General features: G+C 44.0%; 1 protein-coding gene across 1 annotated transcript in view; it reads left to right on the forward strand.

Moving 5' to 3' along the window:
- The first annotated feature begins 2,196 nt into the window (after positions 1–2,196).
- Positions 2,197–25,151, forward strand: part of LOC138980775 (uncharacterized) — a 34,989-nt gene continuing 12,034 nt past the window's right edge. The window contains exons 1-4 of the mRNA XM_070353671.1: positions 2,197–2,236; positions 7,842–8,131; positions 9,379–9,508; positions 11,232–12,031. Of these exons, the coding sequence (XP_070209772.1) occupies positions 2,197–2,236; positions 7,842–8,131; positions 9,379–9,508; positions 11,232–12,031 (1,260 nt within the window). The remainder of the gene's footprint in view (positions 2,237–7,841; positions 8,132–9,378; positions 9,509–11,231; positions 12,032–25,151) is intronic.

Below are 25,151 nucleotides of genomic sequence, written 5' to 3' on the forward strand. Positions count from 1 at the left end.
AATTCTTGTATGATCATTATTGAAGTCATCGTCCTCAAGTGTTAATCTTAGCAAAACATATATTTTACACCTTTTTGTACCCCAACTAAACGTTCATTCCCGTGTCATTCTATTCAAACTTTGTATTCCATATAAGGCACTCAACTTGGCTATCTGGTACACTTTTTGGATTAAACTTTTTATTTTATTTTACAGCCGGGGTTCCGTGACTATAAGATCCTGAAAGTTTCGAAGCATACTCCATCGGCTCATTGCTGAAATACAGCGCTTTTTGTCATGGTACCCCTCAAAATTGAAGCAAAAACATACCCTTTATACACCGTTCATGCGATCGATACCTGCATCTATAGGAATAGCATTACACAATAAATACGCAGCATAGTGAAACAAAACTGTCAATTCAGGTGATGATTCATTTGACTTTTTGTTCGCATGTAGCATGTACAGATTTGTGCTCATTCTGAATTTTCGTCGAGATTTTGATTTGTACATTAAGTTTTTGTCAAGTGAAATTTGCAGTATCTCTATTTTAGCGGAAGTCAAGCAACCCCTGTAAAATAAATCTCTGATCCGAAAGGTATGCTACACAGCCAAGCAAGGTGCCTTATTTACAAGTTTAAAAGCGTGTATGTAATGTCACGGGTATAAATGTTTCAGATGGGGTACACAAATGGGTGCAATACGTTTTGGTGATCATTGTAGATCATTTTAGATCAGTTACATCTTTTTTCAGCGAGAACCACCCAAACGCCTCGACGATACAATACAATTATCTGTGACACAGAAAGCAACACATAATTGCATCTGACCAGAGGAAATTACCACAAGTACCGGTGTCCTCAACGCCGAAATTGTCACTGTTACTGGATTCATCAAAGCTGAACTTGTTAAAAGTACCCATTGTATTGGAGCAACAACCAGAACAAAGGACGTCACCGTCAGGTCACCCCTACAGGAGAACGAAAGTAAGTACCAGTCTAATCACAGCAGTGTAAAACATATTACCAAAGTCAAACGTGTGTGTCACGAGAGTGAGAGAGAGAGAGAGAGAGAGAGAGAGAGAGAGAGAGAGAGAGAGAGAGAGAGAGAGAGAGAGAGAGAGAGAGAGAGAGAGAGAGAGAGAGAGAGAGAGAGAGAGAGAGAGAGAGAACCATTCAAAATTGAACAAGTAAAGCACTTTTGTTTATCTGGTTAAATCAGCAGCAATAATCATACATTCAGCTAGCTGGAGGCCGGTTGACAATCGACGACTTTTTAAATGACTGTGTTTGTCTACTTTAACGGCCGTTGTGTCGAAGTTCTTGCAAACGTGTTCTTATGCCCAAGATTAAACTTTTCTAAATTGTGGTTTTTTTTTTCTCGACGAAACGACTGATTTTCTGGTCGTCTTTGTTTTTTGTGTCAGAACGGTCGTGTTGGTAACAATAATCATGTTCGTGTTTTGATGATTGATTGAAATTCCTATATATCTTTTTGAACATCCCGCCCGCCAAATTACTAAAAACATGATCAATAAAGGGATTCTCCACACTTTATTCAAAAAGACATTGAGGAGCCAAAGGCAATTGGGAAGGAAGGAAAGCAGCCCAGAGACGGGCGTAATGGCGTGGTGGTAAGACGTCCGCCTCCTAATCCGGAGGTCGTGAGTTCAAATCCCGGTCGCTGCCGCCTGGTGGGTTAAGAGTGGAGATTTTTTCGATCTCCCAGGTCAACTTATGTGCAGACCTGCTCGTGACTTAACCCCCTTCGTGTGTACACGCAAGCATAAGGCCAAGTGCGCACGGAAAAGATCCTGTAATCCATGTCAGAGTTCGGTGGGTTATAGAAACAGGAAAATACCCAGCATGCCTCCCCCGAAATCGGCGTATGCTGCCTGAATGGCGGTCATACACGTAAAAATCCACTCGTGCAAAAAACATGAGTGAACGTTACGTGGGAGTCTAAGCCCATGAACAAAGAAGGACAAGTCATGAGAAAATGTTTTCAGAACAGCCGTCTGAAATTTCGCTTTGGGTACTATTAAGACTCGGTAACAGATGGATTGTTCATTTGTTCGTTCACAATATTTAAACAATATGCAAAGTTTCATGTCACTGTGGCTTTAATGTAAGCGATTCTGAAAGACCATTGTTGTTGTTGCTGTTTCTTATTTAGTTTGAAAGGAGTGAAAGGCGAAGGCAACGTGTGTTACACAAGATGTCACAAGAACACGTTGAGAAGAGAGGAGAAGAGAAAGGTAAATTATTAGCAACGTTTGTTTTGCGCTTGGTTTATAGTTGCTTCTGAACAAGATACTCAGTTTGACCCTTTCACCCTTCCACAAGTTTAAAACCACAGCTTTTTTTTTTAACTCAATCATCTTTTGACAACAATTTTATCATTTCAACGCATGGTTTTGACACGTCAAGTATTTGAGCAAGTGTAAGGTTCATCGGGGTACAAGCATGCATAACTCAAATTACATATATTTTCAATTGTTATAGTTCATGCATCCAAGTCTTTGCAAAATCAAGATGTTCTATATCTTAGTCTCGTGTGTGTGTGTATGTGTGAGTGTGTGAGTGTGTGTCTGTGAAAAGCTTTTCTCAAAAACGACTGAACGGATTGCTATAAAAATTGGTACATACATTTATGAGAGCATTTGCTCGAAACTTTTGGGCCGATTTTGATTGGGCTATTTGATGACGTCATATTTGTTCGTTTGCAAAAGTTGAAGCGGCACTCTCACAGCCACAGTTTTTCATCAATTTGTTTGACATTTTCGTTACATGATCTTTGACTAGGTGCGGATGCCTTTCAACTTGGTACCTTAAACATTTGATAATGAAATGTTCACTCAAATTTCTCCTTTCTTGTCGATTTGTTAAAAGTCGATATTTGAATCACAAAGGTGACATTGTATTCTGTATTGTTTTCTGTATCCGAAAATATATAGTTTTGTTGTTTTTGTTTTAATAATGAGCTTCACATGAAGAAAACCGTTAACTAGCGACTTTCTTAATTTGCTGATTCCAAAAAATATAGTTTTATGGTGTGTGGCTCTGAAAAAAGGCTTACAACGAAGAAATTCCTTGAAAGGGAATTATGCTTCGAGCCTGCATTGACTGACATCTAACTCTGTTCGGCCGATCGACGTCACATCGAGTCTGGAACACACACATTACGTCATATTGAAAGGCAAGAGATTATGGCATCAACTTTTCCCCATACACGAAAGATATTGTCTCTAGCTTATATTTTCTTTTCAAATATCATCTCTCTCTCTCTCTCTCTCTCTCTCTCTCTCTCTCTCTCTCTCTCTCTCTCTCTCTCTCTCTCTCTCTCTCTCTCTCTCTAGCGGACAGAATGATGTGTGTTTGCTGTGGTCTTTACAGATTTGTGTGCTGTTGTGTGTGTGTGTGTGTGTGTGTGTGTGTGTGTGTGTGTGCGTGTGTGTGTGTGCTTATTTATCTCGCTGTTTCTGTGAGTGTGTATGTGTGTGTTTGTGTGTGTGTGTGTGTGTGTGTGTGTGTGTGTGTGTGTGTGTGTGTGTTCGGAAGGTGAAAGGAAAGTGGCATATATTTCAGCGTGCATTCGCTTGACTGAATGGTTAATCACGCCTCAGCGTTCTTGTTTGTTACTAGATTGGTATCCACATTTTGTTGAACTTCAAGAGACGACGCGGTACCTCTTTCCCACCATCTTTGATGACGGCTTTACAAAGGTACACCTCTTCTTTTTCGTTTCATTCGTTCGACGATTTGAAAAAAACAACTGTGAGACAATTTAAGAGTATATGCATTAACATAACTTGAGCTTTTAATGCTAAAAACAACAACCCCTTCAAATTCGGTTTGCCTGTCATCAATTATATCCCTTTCTTGAACAGTTTCAGTACTACCCATCATAAAAAAAAAAATAGGCAGAAGCGTTTGAGTACAAATCTTTGTGATGAGGCCGTTTACTGATTGTAAGGCCAGTTATATGACGTAATGCTCTTGAGGAAAACTCTATCAATGTTTTCTGTGCCATTTCACTTTTCTTGAATTCTGATGTCACAATTGCACCTTATTGCAGATAAGTGACGTTATACAGTTTGTTTCTCTTCCTTGAACACTTCTATGGGAGATATTTTAATGGGATGAATTTTGATTTTCCCCCGGATGTTTTATTCTCAATATGCGTGCAGCTGTATGCCACAGACATTCTGTCATTGAGCTCGGACTGTTCATTGATAATATTTACCGTTGGCCTTCAAACTTTCACTCTTCCTTCCTTTCACAAGTACAGTCCAACCTCTCTCTGACGACAATAGAAGGCTGCCCGATTTAATTTTCAATTACATTTTCATTATTTTCAAAATATTAAATCTATCAGAGTGGGGTTATGCAACACCCTGCACGGAGTATAACTCCATTCGGACTGACACAGAACATATTACGTACTTTCTCGTGAAGATGATATGCTGATGCTCGGGGTTCTTATAATATGTATCTTCCTAATTCTAGTTGATTTCTGCGTGATTTAATCTCCTGCGAGGTTTCAGGATTATGACTGCTGTTCAAGCAAGATTTGTCCAGGAACTTGTCGCCGCTTGCAGGCTTTGCTTTTCAATCGTGTACATTTCATCTGCAGAAACAAGGTCAACTGCTGCAAGAAAAAACCCGTAGACGAGAAGAACAAACCGCTGATGCTTCAGAGTCAGACTCAGACAGCCAGTCAAGCTGCTCTTCTGAGTATTCAGATCAAGGGCAGTTGCCTTTCAAAACGTGTAAGGAAACTTTTCATGTTCATATTTTATGTGGAGGGGGTGGTCAGTAGACGATGTTCGGATATAACTCTGTCGGGTTTGTTGTAAAAGAGTGAATACCCTTGCTTCTTCTCGTACAAATAAATTCTCACGTGGTCCTGTCCACGTGTTTCCGACACACCTCTCGTTGGTGATTGGCCCCTCCAATGTCTGTGCTGGTATAAACCAAGGGAATTCACTCTGTCATGACCCATACAAACCCGACAGAGTTATTTTCGACATTCCTCCATTGCCTCATAACCAATCAATCAATCAATCAATATGAGGCTTATATCGCGCGTATTCCGTGGGTACAGTTCTAAGCGCAGGGATTTTTTTATTTTTTATTTTTTTTATGCAATTTATATCGCGCACATATTCAAGGCGCAGGGATTTATTTATGCCGTGTGAGATGGAATTTTTTTTACACAATACATCACGCATTCACATCGGCCAGCAGATCGCAGCCATTTCGGCGCATATCCTATTTTTCACGGCCTATTATTCCAAGTCACACGGGTATTTTGGTGGACATTTTTATCTATACCTATACAATTTTGCCAGGAAAGACCCTTTTGTCAATCGTGGGATCTTTAACGTGCACACCCCAATGTAGTGTACACGAAGGGACCTCGGTTTTTCGTCTCATCCGAAAGACTAGCACTTGAACCCACCACCTAGGTTAGGAAAGGGGGGAGAAAATTGCTAACGCCCTGACCCAGGGTCGAACTCGCAACCTCTCGCTTCCGAGCGCAAGTGCGTTACCACTCGGCCACCCAGTCCACACATTATGTTATCGTTTATCTGGCCTTAGTCTGTGTGGGATGGTGGTGTGCACAATGAAAGATGGAAGTTTTGTCAGCATTGTGAAAGCTGACAATCGATAATTGTATTCTTATTTAGTACTAGCAGTCAGGCCCGGCTTCGCCCGGGTGTTTCTGATCTCCCCTCTCTCTCAGAAACCTCTAGAATCTTATTCCAATGAGAATAAGCAATAGATGAAAGTGTGAGCTCATACATTTGGATTAAAAGGCTGGGACTGACAGTGTGAAAGCATCACCATCAACACACTCTTTTTGCTGAAAAATAACTTTTTGACTTGAGTTATCTCCTTTCCTTAGGAAAATTCTAGATACTTGAAAACCAGGTCTAACATCGACTCTATATATTCTGTAAAGACTGATCAGGCGTGCCTGCATTAGAAGAGATACCTCCCTTCAATGTATAACAAAGTAAGAGTTACCTCCCTTTGCTTCTAGAAATTTCCTGAACTGTCCGGTTAACTTTTTCTTCTTCATTTCTTCTCCTCATAGGAGCGATAGAGAGTCTGTAATATCACTGGCATTATGTGCTTGCTACATGTGAACACCAGGCACTGAACTGACCTAGCACTATATAGGCAGTATTCAATAAACGTGAGGTTCATAATCTGAGAAAGGAAACGATGAACTCAAGAAACTAAATCCCAGGTGCACATCTGCGGATCCTAGGCAGTGTCCATGCACACTATCTTGTTCCTGCCTCTTGCCATCTCTGAAGTATGGCAACCACAGACACAGACACAGACAGACAGACACACACACACACACACACAGACACAGACACACACACACACACACACACACACACACACTAACATCTTGTTTTATATATATACAAGTGCGTATAATTCTTTTTTTCTTTTAGGGGGTAAGGAAGGGGTTGGTGTGGTGGTGATGGGGGATGATGGGGGTGCTGGGGATGGTGGTTGGGTTGGTGTTGATGATGTAGGGCTAGTGGGAGTGGTAGTTGTGGAGTCGGCGGTGGTGGTGGGAATGGGGGTGGTGGCGGTGGGGGGGGGGGGGGGGGGGGGGGGTCGGATCTGGGGATTGAAAGGGGGGGGGGGGGCAAGTTTACTTTTTTTTTTAGAAGAGCCAAGCCACAACTAAAAGTTTCTCTCTTTGGGGGGGGGGGGGGGGGGAGGCGGAGGAGGATTGGAGGGCTGGCAGCGCAGCGGCGGCGGTGGTGGTCAGGTGCACATCTTCACAGTCACAGGAGTGCACATGCACGACATTGTCTTCCTGCCCCCTCCCTTCTCGGAGCTTTGGCGATCACAGACAGACACACACACACACACACACAGACAGACAGACACTCTCTTGCAGTTAAGCCCGGCTTTGCCCGGGAGTAAGCGGAGCCCTGTAGCAATTTAAGACGCTCGCTATCCCATTATCATTAGCTTTACCTCCTTTGTTTGGATACAAAAAAAGAGTTATCTCCCTTACCTTCTAGACATTTCCGGAACTGTCCAGTTAATTTTTCTTTCTTCATTTCTTCTCCTCCTAGGAGCAATAGCGAGTCTCTAATATCACTGGCATGATGTGCTTGCTACAGGTGAACAGTAGGCACTGAACTGGTCTTGCACCATATAGGCTGTATTCAATAAATGGGAGGTCCATAATCTGAGAAAGGAAACAGTGAATCAAGAAACTAAAACCCAGGTGCACATCTGCGGCACCTAGGGAGTGTACGTGCACACTATCTTGTTCCTGCCTCTTGCCATCTCAGAGGTATGGCGACCACAGACAGACACACACACACACACACACAGACAGACAGACACTCTCTTTTATTCATATGTATAGATTATCCGGGTTATGGCACGGAAATTAAGAGTTTGTTTTCTGGGAAGCTTTTCAATTCTCAGTTTCAAGGTTCTTGATGCAGACGCTCAGATTTTTTGGGTGTCCTTAGAAGTGAAATTTGGATAGATTATAAGTCGAAATGGACGATTTTTGTGACCTTCTTTTTAATAAAACATGTCGGTTTTTTTAAACATGTGCTTCCAGAAAAATAAAGGTATAATTTGAAGTATGTTTTATTTTACTCTAAGCAGGTACCTAGATGTAATAACAGAGCAATTTCTGAACATATTAATTTTAGTTTCCTGGGTAAATAAACATAATAATGTTACATCGCACAATGATTCTCTGGTGTTCAAAGTAGCACAACATGCTGAGAACCCAAAACACGTTTTTGAAACAAAATGTTGTGCCTTATCTCTAGCCTTTGTATTTGTGTGCAATTTGTGCAGACCAGACTGCCGTGGAGATACGTCCATTGTCATCACTGCCAACACCTGTTATAGAACTGCTGTCGGAATCATGGTCACCGATAGCATCGCCACGACTGTCCCCAGTGTCCATGTTTTCAGAGTGGACGTCACCACCACCATCGCCGCCGCCGACAGCAGCAGTGTCGTTCTTTGAACACCTTGATGAGCGTCAACAAACAGAGCCACTTCTTTGGAGTCTTTGCCAGTCACGCTTACCAAACTTTGACAATAGTGGCCGTCCTGGAACAGTTCAATTGCAAGGAGCTCTCGTAAGCATCACGGTTTCTGTTCCTCTGTCTGCCTGTGTCTGTATGTCTTTACCCCCCCCCCCCCTCTCTCTCTATCTCTCTCTTACTCTCTGTCTCTCTCTCTCTCTCTGTCTGTCTCTCTCTCTTACTCTCTCTCTCTCTTTCTCTATCTCTCTCTCTCTTTCTCTCTTTCTCTCTCTCACTCTCTCTCTCTTTCTCTCTCTCTCTTTCTCTCTCTCTCTTTCTCTCTCTCTCTCTCTCTTTCTCTCTCTCTATCTTTCTCTCTCTCTCTTTCTCTCTCTCTCTCTCTCTTTCTCTCTCTCTTTCTCTCTTTCTCTTTCTTTCTCTCTCTCTCTCTTTCTCTTTCTCTCTCTTTCTCTCTCTCACTCTCTCTCTCTCTCTCTCTCTCTCTCTCTCTCTCTTTCTCTCTTTCTCTCTCTCTCTCTCTCTCTCTTTGTTCAACTCATTGATTAGTACAATGAAACATCCATCTATCCATATCTCTCTTTGTTCATCAATTATCCAAATGATTTGTTAATGCATTTACCCGTATCCATCCATCTGCTTGTCTCTTTCTGTCCATGTTTTCAACCCGTTTCTCCCTCACACAGACCAACGAAACATCAGACAGAAGAGAGAGAGAGAGAGAGAGAGAGAGAGAGAGAGAGAGAGAGAGAGAGAGAGAGAGAGAGAGAGAGAGAGAGAGAGAGAGAGAGAGAGAGAGAGAGAGAGAGAGAGAGAGAGAGAGAGAGAGAGATCAAATCAAGTCAAATCAAATCAAATCAAATTATATTTTACGAAGGTAGTGGCATAAGCGATTCAAACTAGCTTTTTTCAACCAGCCCTCGCCCTAAGAGGGAACTATAATTAGAGAGAGAGAGAGAGAGAGAGAGACAAACAGAAATAGAGATTCTAACACATTTAGAAAAGGTAATAATAATAATAATAAGAACATTTATATAGCGCTAAATCAAAAACTTTCGTTAAAAAGGCTTGCTCTAAGCGCTTGACATCTAAACTAAAAACGTCATTCACACTCTTTACAATGATGTACAAGAACTTCATGTCACACTTCTTTCATTCAGTATAGCACCATTCACACAGTTGTTATTCTGTACAAGACAATAAGTTAGTCTAACATTTTAGAATGTTCATAAGATGAAAACAAGAGAAAACCAGACTGATTAAAACAACTGCTTAGTGCTAACAAAGCAGGTACACTTTTCATTGCTCTTTTGTTATGTTTGACGATGACACGCCTATTTCAGACAAGGTTGAAACGCAGTCTCAGTGAAGGGCACGTGACCTGTGTTACTCAGAGAGATCAAGATTCGCATTCCCTTCCTACAAAAAGTGTGTCTTGCGTGGATTTCACGGAACTGCGCTTAGTGCATGAAGGTAAATATCGTATTTTTATTATTGTTATTACAAGGAATTCATTTTTGTGTGTGTGTGTGTGTGTGTGTGTGTGTGTGTGTGTGTGTGTGTGTGTGACACACACACACACACACACACTACTGTGTGTGTGTGTGTGTGTGTCTGTGTGTCTGTGTGTCTGTGTGTGTTTGTTTGTGTGTTCTTTGTGTTTTCTTTCCTTTTTCTGTTAATACATATCTTGATGAAATCCGTATCCAGTTTTTAAGAAGAGTTGAGTGACACTGTGGCAAATGTATATATATTTTAATTCATTTGATTTAAATTTTGTTCATCTCTTAAACAGACTTTTTGCTACAATATCTGTTTTAGTTTCGAGTGAATCTTTTACCCCGTGCGGAGTATATAGTATTGCATTTCAGCTCGGAAGATTAAAAAAACAATCACTTAGTTTGTTCATTAAAATCGTGATAGAAATCAAATTGCTAACAGTTTTAAAAATTATTGCATTAACGAACAGTTCGGACGAGTTTTTGACACTAGAAAAAAGCCCTTGACAGCTTGAACTATTATTCAGGCTTAAGGCCACCCCCTACCCCTGCCTGCTTTGGGCAATTTAGGCGTTTGGAAACTTGTCCGAGAGCTAGGCAGTTGAATGTGAAGTGAAGTAATGTTCTTTTAGTGTTTTGTTTTCGTAATTCTCAAGAAACTGAATCAAATGGTAAGAAGGGGAAACAAGAACTGTTGAGAGTTTGAAGAATCAAATGGTAAGTAGGGGAAACAAGAACTGTTGAGAGTTTGAAGAATCAAATGGTAAGAAGGGGAAACAAGAACTGTTGAGTGTTTGAAGAATCAAATGGAAAGAAGGGGAAACAAGAACTGTTGAGAGTGTGAAGAATCAAATGGTAAGAAGGGGAAACAAGAACTGTTGAGAGTGTGAAGAATCAAATGGAAAGAAGGGGAAACAAGAACTGTTGAGAGTGTGAAGAATCAAATGGTAAGTAGGGGAAACAAGAACTGTTGAGAGTGTGAAGAATCAAATGGTAAGTAGGGGAAACAAGAACTGTTGAGAGTGTGAAGAATCAAATGGTAAGAAGGGGAAACAAGAACTGTTGAGAGTGTGAAGAATCAAATGGAAAGAAGGGGAAACAAGAACTGTTGAGAGTGTGAAGAATCAAATGGTAAGAAGGGGAAACAAGAACTGTTGAGAGTTTGAAGAATCAAATGGTAAGAAGGGGAAACAAGAACTGTTGAGAGTGTGAAGAATCAAATGGTAAGAAGGGGAAACAAGAACTGTTGAGAGTGTGAAGAATCAAATGGTAAGTAGGGGAAACAAGAACTGTTGAGAGTGTGAAGAATCAAATGGTAAGAAGGGGAAACAAGAACTGTTGAGAGTGTGAAGAATCAAATGGTAAGTAGGGGAAACAAGAACTGTTGAGAGTTTGAAGAATCAAATGGTAAGTGCGTCATGTTGAAGAGATAAGGGCTTGTGTTTCTGACCGACCTTGTCACAGCTGCTTCAATATGTCCTTTTAGATGTTATCACACGATTACCCTCTGGTATTATGTATGGTACTAGACGACGCACACACACTGTCCATGGTGATATGCATACGCTCAAGTCCTTACAATCATAACAGTTACTGAAGTCAACGAATCACCCACGGAAAAACAATGCTCTCTAACAAAATTTTTAAAAAAGTGCCTTGAGTGTTCATGTGTTCAGTAAACCCTCACTTTCTATCAGGCAACAGCCACCAGCCAATCTTCAGCAGGTCGTGGCAGTTCAGCAAATCATTCTCTTCCAAAGGCGGACGCCTGCAAGGAGTGGATTCTGACGTCATACTTTTTGTTCCCGGAGATGCCGTAGACGACGCCGGAGATGACGTGACACGTGGGTGTGGTACAATTCCCACACAAAGGAAGAGACACCAGAGCATATCCAACAACCAGAAAGAACAAGCGACACCCGAGGAAGACCAGATGAATAATTCTGAAGAGTCAGACTCCACGACAGCAGTTACCATTCGAGGAGCCACCTCCATCGATTTAAAGGGAGTGCGGGGGAAACTGAAACTGAGTGCGACTGAATCCATCTGCAGTCCAGTGGTTGAATATTACGCCGGCGAAAATGTCGTTTTCAAGAAACCTGTGTGTATCTCTCTGCCACATTTTCTCCCTCCTGACGCGGATAAAAGCAATGTGAAAGTCTACCAGGTCAGCAGGAGTTCTGACGGGGAAATCTGTGTTGAGCTGTTGAAACTGGCTGACACACAAAACCATGACGAGGGACTTGAAGAAGGAGAAAAGGGCTTCACGGAGAATACAGCGAGCAGTCTCGGATCATTCTACCTGTCAGAAGAGAAAAGAATCACCATTTTTACCAACCACTTTACGGGCTACTTCTGCACACACTGCCAGCACGGTACGGACCCACCATATCTAAAATTCCGTCTGTATGGACGCCATTTGCAGCGGAGGACACGAGACGTCGACCTCACCTTGTTCATCTGGGACCTGAGACTCGACATCCGGGACTTCCGTAAGGTAAGGTTTCTACATAATATTATGTGACAGTGCAAGGCGACATTAAGCCAAATAGAAAACATATATGTTTGTTTCCGGTGACAAGGCCACAAGATAAGGGTCGGTATGTCTGTTGTACATTTTATCCCAGCGAAGCTGGAGGTATCCCACATACTTTATTCCCCCCTCTGCTTCTTTACCTCTGTAAACTTGTAGAGCTAGTTATTTTTCGATAATGACCCAGCAACCAAACAAATAACGAGCCAGCAACAGCCTGAATCCTCGATAGCGCAATGGGTTGAGAAGCTGTTCTGTTTTGGTACTACTTTTGCGACTGAAAAGTTCCGAACGCTCTATACGTACGAACTATACATCTCTGGAGCAAACAATACAAACATACCGCATTCAAATTAACAACTACAGGCCTGAACACATGAATCTCCATATAAAATCCATGAGTTAGGTTGTTTTCTGAATCTAGATCTGCCGTGCACACACCGTTCATCACAAGCAAATTCCCAAGGCAAGTAACTCATACTCTTGCCGACAAGAGTAGTTCCCCTTCTTTTAACGCAGTTTCTTCGACAACACTGACTGCAATCCGACGGTCAGTTTTCAACAATATTTCATTTTATAAACAGATCACACGCAACCAAATGCACACATCTCATCAATTTAAACAACATAAAGCGGTTTCATACACTATTTTCCCCAGAAAACTTCATACAGTAATTAACGTTGGAACACGGGGGCAAAAGTTCGTCTGCTAGTCCCATTTGACGAAAGAACATTTACTAAGCGATACTAACACATAAACAGAACACACAATATCTGCCTTTACCGCCACAGCAGAATAACAGCATATCTGTGTACTTGATTTTAGTCCAAAACAGGGAAACTGAAAAGAAGTGTTAACAGAATGGAATGATTTGCACGGAACTATACAACCGCGCATTAATCGATCGCCTGCGCAGGTTGACTGGTTGAGTGATTCGGATTCGATCAAACTTTCGCACAAAAACACCTGTTTTTTGGAATAACTGAAGAAAGGAGGAATAAAGAGGTTACACACCTCGTCTCAGTGATTATTAAAAATAATGGTCTCAGTTCGCGGTCATGAAAAAGCTCGCTGAAGCTCGCATTTTTCATGATCCGCTAACTTCGACCATTATTTTTAATAATCACTGAGACTCGGCATGTAACCTCTACTTATTCCCCCCTCTGCTTCTTTACCTCTGTAAACTTGTAGAGCTAGTTATTTTTCGATAATGACCCAGCAACCAAACAAATAACGAGCCAGCAACAGCCTGAATCCTCGATAGTGCAATGGGTTGAGAAGCTGTTCTGTTTTGGTACTACTTTTGCGACTGAAAAGTTCCGAACGCTCTATACGTACGAAATATACATCTCTGGAGCAAACAATACAAACATACCGCATTTAAATTAACAACTACAGGCCTGAACACATGAATCTCCATATAAAATCCATGAGTTAGGTTGTTTTTTGAATCTACATCTGCCGTGCACACACCGTTCATCACAAGCAAATTCCCAAGGCAAGTAACTCATACTCTTGCCAACAAGAGTAGTTCCCCTTCTTTTAACGCAGTTTCTTCGACAACACTGACTGCAATCCGACGGTCAGTTTTCAACAATATTTCATTTTATAAACAGATCACACGCAACCAAATGCACACATCTCATCAATTTAAACAACATAAAGCGGTTTCATACACTGTTTTCCCCAGAAAACTGAACTTCATACAGTAATTAACGTTGGAACACGGGGGCAAAAGTTCGTCTGCTAGTCCCATTTGACGAAAGAACATAATCATAAACGATACTAAAACATAAACAGAACACACAATATCTGCCTTTACCGCCACAGCAGAATAACAGCATATCTGTGTACTTGATTTTAGTCTAAAACAGGGAAACTGACAAGAAGTGTTAACAGAATGGAATGATTTGCACGGAACTATACAACCGCGCATTAATCGATCGCCTGCACAGGTTGACTGGTTGAGTGATTCGGATTCGATCAAACTTTCGCACAAAAACTCATGTTTTCTTTGAATAACTGAAGAAAGGAGGAATAAAGAGGTTACACACCTCGTCTCAGTGATTATTAAAAATAATGGTCTCAGTTCGCGGTCATGAAAAAGCTCGCTGAAGCTCGCATTTTTCATGATCCGCCAACTTCGACCATTATTTTTAATAATCACTGAGACTCGGCATGTAACCTCTACTTATCCCCCCTCTGCTTCTTTCTCTCTGTAAACTTGTAGGGCTAGTTATTTTTCGGTAACTTACCCAACAACCAAAATCACTTACCCAACAACGGGCCTGAATCCTCGATAGCTCATGGGTAGAGACTGTACACATTGTGGATCTACTTTTTGCGACTCAAAAGTTCAGAACACTCTAACGTACAAAATATACATTTCTGGAGCAAACAATACAACCATACCGCATTTAAACCAGCAACTACAGGCTTGAACACATGAATCTCAATATAAAATCCATGAGTTTGGTTGTTTTTTGAATTCAGATCTGCCGTGCACAATCGTTTATCGCTAGCAAGATTCCAAGGAAAAGTAACTCTCATACTTTGTCTAGCGACACGAGTAGTTCCCCTTCCAGATTTTGGCTCCATCGACAAGACTGCAATCCGACGGTCAGTTTTCAACAATATTTCATTTTATAAACAGATCACACGCAATCAATTGCAAACATTTAATCAACTTGAAGAACATGCAGCGGTTTTATACACTATTTTGTCCCAGAAAACTAAACTCCATACAGTGTTTAGCGTTGGAACACGGGTGTAAAACTTCGTCTGCTAGTCACATTCGAGGAAAGAACATTTCCTGAGCGATACCAAAACATGAACAGAACACACACTATCTGCCTTTACCGCCACAGCAGAATGACAACATAACTGTGTACTTGATTTTAGTTCAAAACATGGAAACTGACAAGAAGTGTGAACAGATTTGAATGATTTGCACGGAACTATACAACCGCGCATTAATCGATCGCCTGCGCAGGTAGACTGGTTGGGTGAATATGATTTGATCAAACTTTCGCACAAAAACTCCTCTTTTCTTTGAATAACTGAAGAAAGGAGGGATAAAGAGGTTACATACCTCGTCTCAGTGATTATCAAAAATAATGGTCTCAGTTCGCGGTCATGAAAAAGCTCGCTGAAGCTCGCATTTTTCATGATCCGCTAACTTCGACCATTATTTTTAATAATCACTGAGACTCGGCATGTAACCTCTACGTAATCGACTTGAGAAATGTTCACACCGATAATACATGATAAAGAAGGATTCTTTGTGCCCGGCTACGTGCTACAGTTGGAGATGGAAGTTCACCAAAAATTGGGACCATACTAACAAAAATACGGTGGGTGCAATAGTCGCCCCCATTTTTTCAGCAAACGCCACCCAAGGCCGCTTTGGACGGGTAGAAATTCTGTACTTTCCAAGTCTATTTGTGTGTGGTTGTTCAAGACTATGGATAAAGCTCGCGTGAGAAGATTACGTCACGGTCAAAAGTCTTTGACGTCAATTATTGCATCATGACGTCATGCCTCCCTGTAGTCTTTCTCTCTCGCGCAGTGTGTGTGTTTGTGTTCATTTTGAGCACATGTGTTAGTGTTACTGTGTGTGTGTGTGTGTGTGTGTGTGTGTGTGTGTGTGTGTGTATTTGCGTGTGCGTGTGTGTGTGTGTGTGTGTGCGTGCGCACGCGTGCTTGAGTCTGTACTCGTATGTGTGTGGTGTGTGTGTGTGTGTGTGTGTGTGCGCGCACGCGTGCATGAGTCTGTACTCGTGTGTGTGTAAGTGTGTGTGGGCATAAGTGTATGTGTGTGCGTGTATGTGTGTGTCACGATCGGGTGACAGAGACCAAGAAAGTGTCACTCAGTGGAGTGCCTGTTCTTGGTCGATTATGATAGAAAGCGCCTGTACGTGATATTGGGCTACAGCAGAGTTTGCTGACAGTGCTCAACGAGCACGGATGTTTCGTAGCGCACGAGTTTCACAGTGCGGGGGTTTCTGCTGTCACAGGGCTGACGGTTTTTCGCTGACAGCGCGCACGGGATTTTCGCGGATTGAGTTTCTCGTGTCTTTTTTCTGCTTGGGAGGCAGAATTGTGTATAGCTGGACTGGTTTGGTGACAAGGGCAGTCACGTGTATTTTGGCTAGGTGGTCTGTCAGAGACTCGGGACGACACACTTGACACCCAGCGGCAGAAGGGGAAGGATCTAATACACAGTTTCTAGAGTATGATGGTTTTTCACCGAATATTGTATTCGGCACTCTAGGGGAGCTTCCACTAGTTTTTCCTGTCTCACTGCCAGTACTTTGCTGAGGACAAGTCGTCAACTTTCCTTCGTCGGCGATGGCTTTCGCATAAGGATTCGACAAGGGGTTCTGGAGGTTTTTGGTCACTGTTGACGAACAGAGGCTGTTCCAGGGAGGAGGCGGACTTTGCTTCCATTGAGAGTACAATCATAGGCTTTTGAGGTAATAAATCATTATTTAACGCTGTTGATGAGTCTGTGTTGTGGAATGAAATACTCTCTGTTGTTCTTTCCAGGTTAGCGCATAATTTACTCTCTGTGACGCTAAAATACTAATCTGTATATGGTTTTTGCAGATAGGGAGAGAAGGACGGAAAATGACTGTTTTGTTGTTGTAAAAAGTCCGTTTTGTGCAGGCCCACGTGCTCGATGAGGTATTTAAAGATGACATGTTTTAAGGTGGTGGGTGAGGGGTAGCTGACATGTTTAGTGCACCGATGCTTTCTGTTTGCAGCCTTCGTTCGTTTCGTTACGTTTTCCTGTACCTGCTGCACGGCTGCCTTTGGCGGGACACTGCTAGCTGCAGACGTTGGAGCTGGGACCTGAGGAAGCTACGCTAACCGGCTAACCAGCAGACCGGCTAACCAGCGAACCGGCTAACCAGCAAACCGGCTAACCAGCAACCCGGCTAACCAGCATACCGGCTAACCAGCATACAGAAAGAAAGCTAAGTGCACCATGTCTTACGCACCCCGTTGACCACCGTTGTCTTTTCGTATCTGTGATTTCATTGGAGTAGTGACAACGTGGGGTGGTGACACCTGCATGGACTAGAGCTTTTGAACAGAACATTCTCATTTTGACTGTATTTACACGGGTTCAGCGTGTTACGTTAATTTTCTATATACCACTGGCATTTTGTCAGTGACCACGGGTTTTTTACGTGTTGAGAACGTAAAAGGAACATATTTTGAGTGAAGGCTCGAGGGAGGTGGTGAGTTTATACATAAACAGGCGTCTGAAACTTATACTTTTGTTGACTCTATTTAATTGTATGACTGCGAGAGTGGATCGTGGTGTGGTTAGTTAATTAGTAGTAATTAACCGGTTCATAATCACCTTAAGTGATATATTGACACTTGACACATGGGGGCCAAGCCGGGATTTACTCAGTTAATTTCCAACTGATAAAGACCCACCAATTAAGGATAACTAAGAGCAGATAATCTCGTCAGTGCTCGACTTATTTTCTGCTTGGTGCTACCCTTTTTTGTATAGTTTTGATCATATACCACACCTTAAGCGATTCACATCTTGCAGGAAATGTAAATTGTAATTTGTGAGTTATTGTATGCGCTAACTGTGATTACTTCCCTTTCCTTTGTTTGTGAATCTTTGTTGTTGTACGTTCAGAGTTTTCCGTTGCAGAGAGCTGAGCGGGGTTAGCGGATTTGTTATTCGTTTTACTCAGTTTTCTCTACATTGTTGTTTCGCATTTTGTAACAGGTTACATTTCTACCGTCTTGTTTTACTTGGATTTTTCTCCATATTTTGACTTTGTTGGAATTTTTGGGGGGAAGGGTCCGAGGACTTCTGTCCTAACCAAGGCTGTGGGAGACACTCTGTTTCACCGCAAAAAGCAGCCGATAAAGTAGGCCACGGCTGTGGGAAACACTTTGTTTCACCGCAAAAAGCAGCCATAAAGTAGGCTACGCGATTTGTTCTACACCATTTGGATTTTTCTTCTGCATTTTCTGGTTGCTGGATTTTTGTATCCATCGCTTTCATCACCGCGTATTCTAGCTATAGCTGCGTTAGACTTACTTTTGTGATAAAGCTTTGCTAAACTAACCATGGCTACAGGGGGATCTCCTACGAAGAGATTAACTTTTGAGACTCCTGGTAGCGAGGAACAGACAGAGCGAGACGCACGCGTTAGAGCGCGTAGTTTGCTTAAGCGCAAGGAGTTAGAACGTAAGGAAGACATAGAGCGACAGACGAGAAAAGAAGAGCTTGACAGACAAGAACGACAGGCCGAACGTGAGAGACAGGAACGACAAGACGAACGTGACAGACAAGAACGGAAAGAGAAAGATGAACGAGACAGACAAGAAAGGGAACGACAGGCCGAACGACAGGCCGAACGTGACCGACAGGACAAGAAAGAGAAAGACGAACTTGACAGACAAGAAAGGGAACGACAGGCCGAACGAGACAGACAGGAAAAGAAAGACGAACTTGACAGACAAGAAAAGAAAGATGAACTTGACAGACAAGAAAGGGAACGACAGGCCGAACGACAGGCCGAACGTGACAGACAGGACAAACAGGCGGATCGCGAACTCCAGCTAGAGCTAGCTAGGCTACAGGCCGAGAAGGGTACGCTTACTCAGGCTAGCGCGCCGACGTTTGTTGCCGACCGTACGAGACTGCCGACGTTCGACGATGACAAGGACGAGCTCGACGACTTTTTACGCCGGTTTGAGCGCATTGCATCTGACCAGAAGTGGGAAGAGGCCACGTGGGCTAGCCGCCTTAGCACCTGCTTAAAAGGACGCGCATTGCAGCTCTACAACGCTTTGGATGACGACGAGGCGAGAGACTATCAGGCACTAAAGAAGGCGTTACTCCAGCGCTTCAACCTGACTGCGGAAGCCTACAGACGACGTCTGCGTAACAGCAAGAGACTGAGCGGCGAGCTGAGCCATCAGTTTGTGGCACGCCTTAATCTCTACCTGCGGCGCTGGGTGGAGATGGCCGAAAAGGACTGGACCGTCAACGACCTTGCCGACCTCATAGTCATGGAACAACTGATGTCCAGCCTGCGACCTGAGGTGGTGACCTTCGTGCAGGAGCACCAGCCAAAGACTACTCAGGAGGCAGCCGACTGGATCAGAGTACACGAGGACGCCCAAGCGATCTCCGGCAAATCTTCAGGCTCACGGCCGGGAAAATCGGGAAATTCGGGTTCTTCAGGACCCAAGGACGGGAAGGACGATCAGGGACACAAGGGATCAAGTTCCAGATCTGACATCCAGTGTTACTACTGCAACAAGCGGGGCCACGTGAAGAAGGACTGCCACAGGAGACAGGCTGACCAGAAGGGCGTACACTTTGTTGGCAGTGAGGAGTTAAGGGACGTCACGAGCTCATGCACCATTCCACAACTCTGCGTTCCGTGCTCCAGGAAACATTTCCAGCCCCACTGCAACGTCTACGTTAACGGAGTGAAGGGCGAAGGTCTGCGGGACACAGGGGCAGACATGATAGTGGTTCGGGCGAGTCTAGTTCCAGCTATGGCCTACACAGGAGACAGCATCAGGGTGAGAATGGCCGAGGCATCTCACGCTTACGACTTGAACACGGCAGTGATCAAGGTCGTAACACCGTTGTTCACGGGGACCATTGTGGCCGTCGTCATGGACGATCCTCCATGCGACCTGCTCATTGGAAACCGGGTTCAGTTTGTGGACGGCGTCACCAGGGAGGTTCCCGTTTATCGGTCTCCCGACGTCATTTCAGTGCTCACGCGGGCACAGGCGGAGCGAGAGGACAAACCTCTCAAACCCCTACCTGCTGCACGAGCTGCCCTGGGGAACGTGACCCCCGCGCTTCTCGCGAAGGCTCAGGCATCTGATCCGACATTAGCAACTCCTCGGGAGCACGCGAAGTCGGGGAAGGTGAAGCTGAGCGGGAAGCATGGGAGGTCAAGGTTCCTCAGGGACAAGAAGTTGCTCTACCGTGAGTTCAGCAACCAAGAAGGTACATTCAAACAGGTTGTCGTGCCTCGCGAGTTTCGCGAGGGTGTCATGGCAACGGCACACGACTCGATTCTGGGAGGTCATCTTGGTACCAAGAAGACCACGGATCGTGTCTGGCGCCACTTTTACTGGCCAGGCATCTGCACGGATGTCCGACGTTTCTGTGCGTCCTGCGATAAGTGCCAGAAGGTGGTTGCCAAAGGAAGGGTGAGGAAGGTCCCCTTAGAGAAGATGCCGCTCATCGACGAACCCTTTCGTCGGGTGGCAGTGGACATCATCGGGCCCATCTTGCCTGCGTCTGAGGACGGAAACAGATACATTTTGACCATGGTGGACTACGCTACTCGATACCCAGAGGCGATCCCTCTGAAATCGATTGAAGCCACGCGAGTAGCTGAGGCTCTGGTTACTATGTGGTCCCGGCTGGGAATTCCATCAGAGGTACTCACCGACAGAGGCACGCAGTTCACGGGAGGAGTGATGGCGGAGGCAGCACGACTGCTATCACTGGAGCAGCACTTCACCACTCCTTACCATGCTCAGTGCAACGGACTGGTGGAGAGGTTCAATGGCACCTTGAAGACCATGCTGAGGAAACTAGCTCAGGAGAAACCACGCACGTGGGACAGGTACATCCCAGCATTGCTTTTCGCATACCGCGAGGTTCCTCAGGAGAGCTTGGGCTTTTCCCCATTTGAGTTGTTGTACGGCAGACAGGTACGCGGTCCTATGGCTATCCTGCGTCAGGCTTGGACGGACGAAGAAGCTGACGAGGAGGTGCAGACGACAGCGACCTACATAGTAGAACTCAGGAACAGGATTGAAGAGACCTGCAAACTGGCTCAAGAGAACCTGGGAAGAGCAGCACAGCGTTATGCGCGAGGATTCGACGGCAAGGCACGGCCGCGCAGCTTCAAGATTGGAGAACGGGTGTTGCTACTTCTACCTGTCAAACACAACAAGCTACAACTGCAGTGGCAAGGACCTTTTGAGGTGACAGCGAGGGTGGGCCAGAACGACTACAGGATCATGATGCACGGGAAAGCACGCCTGTACCACGCCAACCTGCTGCGCGCCTACATAGAGAGGACAGCCTACGGGGAGAAGAACAAAGACCAGAAGAACAAAGACAAGAAGACAGAGAAGGTTGCAGTCATCAGGGGTGGAACGAGGGGTTGCTCGTTCTTGAGGACGACCTTTCTGTCTGGAAACAGACCATCAACCTCTGCAATATCTTCAGGTTGCAAGGTTGGCAAACGCCAGACTTATGCGCTGGGCGTTGATTCTCCAACCGTACCAATTCACGGTACGCGTCATTCCGGGCGCCAACAATGTTGGAGCTGACTTTCTCTCTCGGGCTGGAGAGGAGAACATGACTGTGAGCGAAACCGAGGTTTCGTCTTGAAGAGGGGAGGTGTGTCACGATCGGGTGACAGAGACCAAGAAAGTGTCACTCAGTGGAGTGCCTGTTCTTGGTCGATTATGATAGAAAGCGCCTGTACGTGATATTGGGCTACAGCAGAGTTTGCTGACAGTGCTCAACGAGCACGGATGTTTCGTAGCGCACGAGTTTCACAGTGCGGGGGTTTCTGCTGTCACAGGGCTGACGGTTTTTCGCTGACAGCGCGCACGGGATTTTCAGGGATTGAGTTTCTCGTGTCTTTTTTCTGCTTGGGAGGCAGAATTGTGTATAGCTGGACTGGTTTGGTGACAAGGTCAGTCACGTGTATTTGGCTAGGTGGTCTGTCAGAGACTCGGGACGACACACTTGACACCCAGCGGCAGAAGGGGAAGGATCTAATACACAGTTTCTAGAGTATGATGGTTTTTCACCGAATATTGTATTCGGCACTCTAGGGGAGCTTCCACTAGTTTTTCCTGTCTCACTGCCAGTACTTTGCTGAGGACAAGTCGTCAACTTTCCTTCGTCGGCGATGGCTTTCGCATAAGGATTCGACAAGGGGTTCTGGAGGTTTTTGGTCACTGTTGACGAACAGAGGCTGTTCCAGGGAGGAGGCGGACTTTGCTTCCATTGAGAGTACAATCATAGGCTTTTGAGGTAATAAATCATTATTTAACGCTGTTGATGAGTCTGTGTTGTGGAATGAAATACTCTCTGTTGTTCTTTCCAGGTTAGCGCATAATTTACTCTCTGTGACGCTAAAATACTAATCTGTATATGGTTTTTGCAGATAGGGAGAGAAGGACGGAAAATGACTGTTTTGTTGTTGTAAAAAGTCCGTTTTGTGCAGGCCCACGTGCTCGATGAGATATTTAAAGATGACATGTTTTAAGGTGGTGGGTGAGAGGTAGCTGACATGTTTAGTGCACCGATGCTTTCTGTTTGCAGCCTTCGTTCGTTTCGTTTCGTGTGCCTGTACCTGCTGCACGGCTGCCTTTGGCGGGACATTGCTAGCTGCAGACGTTGGAGCTGGGACCTGAGGAAGCTACGCTAACCGGCTAACCAGCGGACCGGCTAACCAGCGAACCGGCTAACCAGCAAACCGGCTAACCAGCAACCCGGCTAACCAGCATACCGGCTAACCAGCATACAGAAAGAAAGCTAAGTGCACCATGTCTTACGCACCCCGTTGACCACCGTTGTCTTTTCGTATCTGTGATTTCATTGGAGTAGTGACAACGTGGGGTGGTGACACCTGCATGGACTAGAGCTTTTGAACAGAACATTCTCATTTTGACTGTATTTACACGGGTTCAGCGTGTTACGTTAATTTTCTATATACCACTGGCATTTTGTCAGTGACCACGGGTTTTTTACGTGTTGAGAACGTAAAAGGAACATATTTTGAGTGAAGGCTCGAGGGAGGTGGTGAGTTTATACATAAACAGGCGTCTGAAACTTATACTTTTGTTGACTCTATTTAATTGTATGACTGCGAGAGTGGATCGTGGTGTGGTTAGTTAATTAGTAGTAATTAACCGGTTCATAATCACCTTAAGTGATATATTGAAACGTGACAGTGTTTGTTTGTAAAGGTGTGTATGTCCATATGTGCGTATGGGTGTGTGTTTTGTGTGTATGAAGGTTTTGTGAGAGAGTGAGTGCGTGTGAGTGAGTGTGTGTATGTGTGTGTGTGTGACTTGGCCCGGGGTGTGTGTGTGTGTGTGCTGTGTGTGTGTGCCGTGGGCGTGTGTGTGTGTGTGAGAATCTGTGTGTGTGTGAGAGAGAGAGAGAGAGAGTGGGTGTGTGTGTGTGTGAATATGTTTGTGTGTATGTTTGTGTGTGTCTGAGTTTGTGTGTATGTTTGTGTGTGTATGAGTGTGTATATGGTGTTTGTTTGTAAAGGTGTGTGTGTTCGACTGTCTATGTGCGTATTTGTTTGTTTGTTTGCTTAACGCCCAGCCGACCACGAAGGGCCATATCAGGGCTGTGCTGCTTTGACATATAACGTGCGCCACACACAAGACAGAAGTCGCAGCACAGGCTTCATGTCTCACCCAGTCACAGTATTCTGACACCGGACCAACCAGTCCCAGCACTAACCCCATAATGCCAGACGCCAGGCGGAGCAGCCACTAGATTGCCAATTTTAAAGTCTTAGGTATGACCCGACCGGGGTTCGAACAAACGACCTCCCGATCACGGGGCGGACGCCTTACCACTAGGCCAACCGTGCCGGTCTATGTGCGTATGAGTGTGTGTTTTGTGTGTATGAGATTTGTGTGAGTCAATGTGTGTGTGTGTGTGTGTGTGTGTGTGTGTGTGTGTGTGTGTGTGTGTGTGCGTGCGTATGTACAGTGTGTGTGGGTGTGTGTCTGTTTGTATAAGAGAGAAAGAGAGAGAGTGGGTGGGTGTGTGTATGTGCGTCAGTGTGCGTAAGTGTATGTGTGTGTGTATGTGTGTTTGTTTGCAAGGGTGTTTATGTCCGTCTGTCTATATGTGCGTATGGGGGTGTGTTTTGTGTGTATGAAATGTGTGTGAGAGAGTGAGTGAGTGCGTGAGTGTGTATGTGTGTAACTTGGGGGGGTGTGTGTGTGCGTGTGTGTGTGTGTGTGTGTTCGTGTGTGTGTATGTGTGTGTGTTTGAGAGAGAGAAAGAGAGAGAGTAAGAGAGAAGTTTGTCTTTCGCTGGGGTATGCAGTGCCTTGGCGTTGCACATCTACTTAATTTTGGATTGAAGTTTGCTTTTTGCATTTGTACACAAGTGTATGACCATTATTATTAACCGGACATTGCTTAAACTGTGCCCCCTGGACGTCGGAGAAGAGTAACTCTCTCGTCAAAGTCTGCAAAATTGAATTTTATTCTTTTGTAACAAAAAAATTTTAAAAGGGTAAAATGAAAACAAATTAGGATAATGAGTAAACAAAATTAAACAAGTCGCGTAAGGCGAAAATACAACATTTAGTCAAGTAGCTGTCGAACTCACAGAATGAAACTGAACGCAATGCAACGCAGCAAGACCGTATACTCGTAGCATCGTCAGTCCACCGCTCATGGCAAAGGCAGTGACATTGACAAGAAGAGCGGGGTAGTAGTTGCGCTGAGAAGGATAGCACGCTTTTCTGTACCTCTCTTCGTTTTAACTTTCTGAGCGTGTTTTCAATCCAAACATATCATATCTATATGTTTTTGGAATCAGGAACCGACAAGGAATAAGATGAACGTGTTTTTAAATTGATTTGCAAAAATTTAATTTTGATCATAATGTTTATATTTTTAATTTGCAGAGCTTTTTTTTTAATTCAAATATAACATATTTATATGTTTTTGGAATCAGAAAATGATGGAGAATAAGATGAACGTAAATTTGGATCGTTTTATAAAAAAAATATTTTTTTTACAATTTTCAGATTTGTAATGACCAAAGTCATTAATTAATGTTTAAGCCACCAAGCTGAAATGCAATACCGAAGTCCGGGCTTCGTCGGAGATTACTTGACCAAAATTTCAACCAATTTGGTTGAAAAATGAGAGCGTGACAGTGCCGCCTCAACTTTCACGAAAAGCCGGATATGACGTCATCAAAGACATTTATCGAAAAAATGAAAAAAAGTCCGGGGATATCATACCCAGGAACTCTCGTGTCAAATTTCATAAAGATCGGTC

The sequence above is a fragment of the Littorina saxatilis genome, linkage group LG11 (assembly GCF_037325665.1).
Source record: "Littorina saxatilis isolate snail1 linkage group LG11, US_GU_Lsax_2.0, whole genome shotgun sequence".
In the NCBI taxonomy this organism is placed as follows: domain Eukaryota; kingdom Metazoa; phylum Mollusca; class Gastropoda; order Littorinimorpha; family Littorinidae; genus Littorina; species Littorina saxatilis.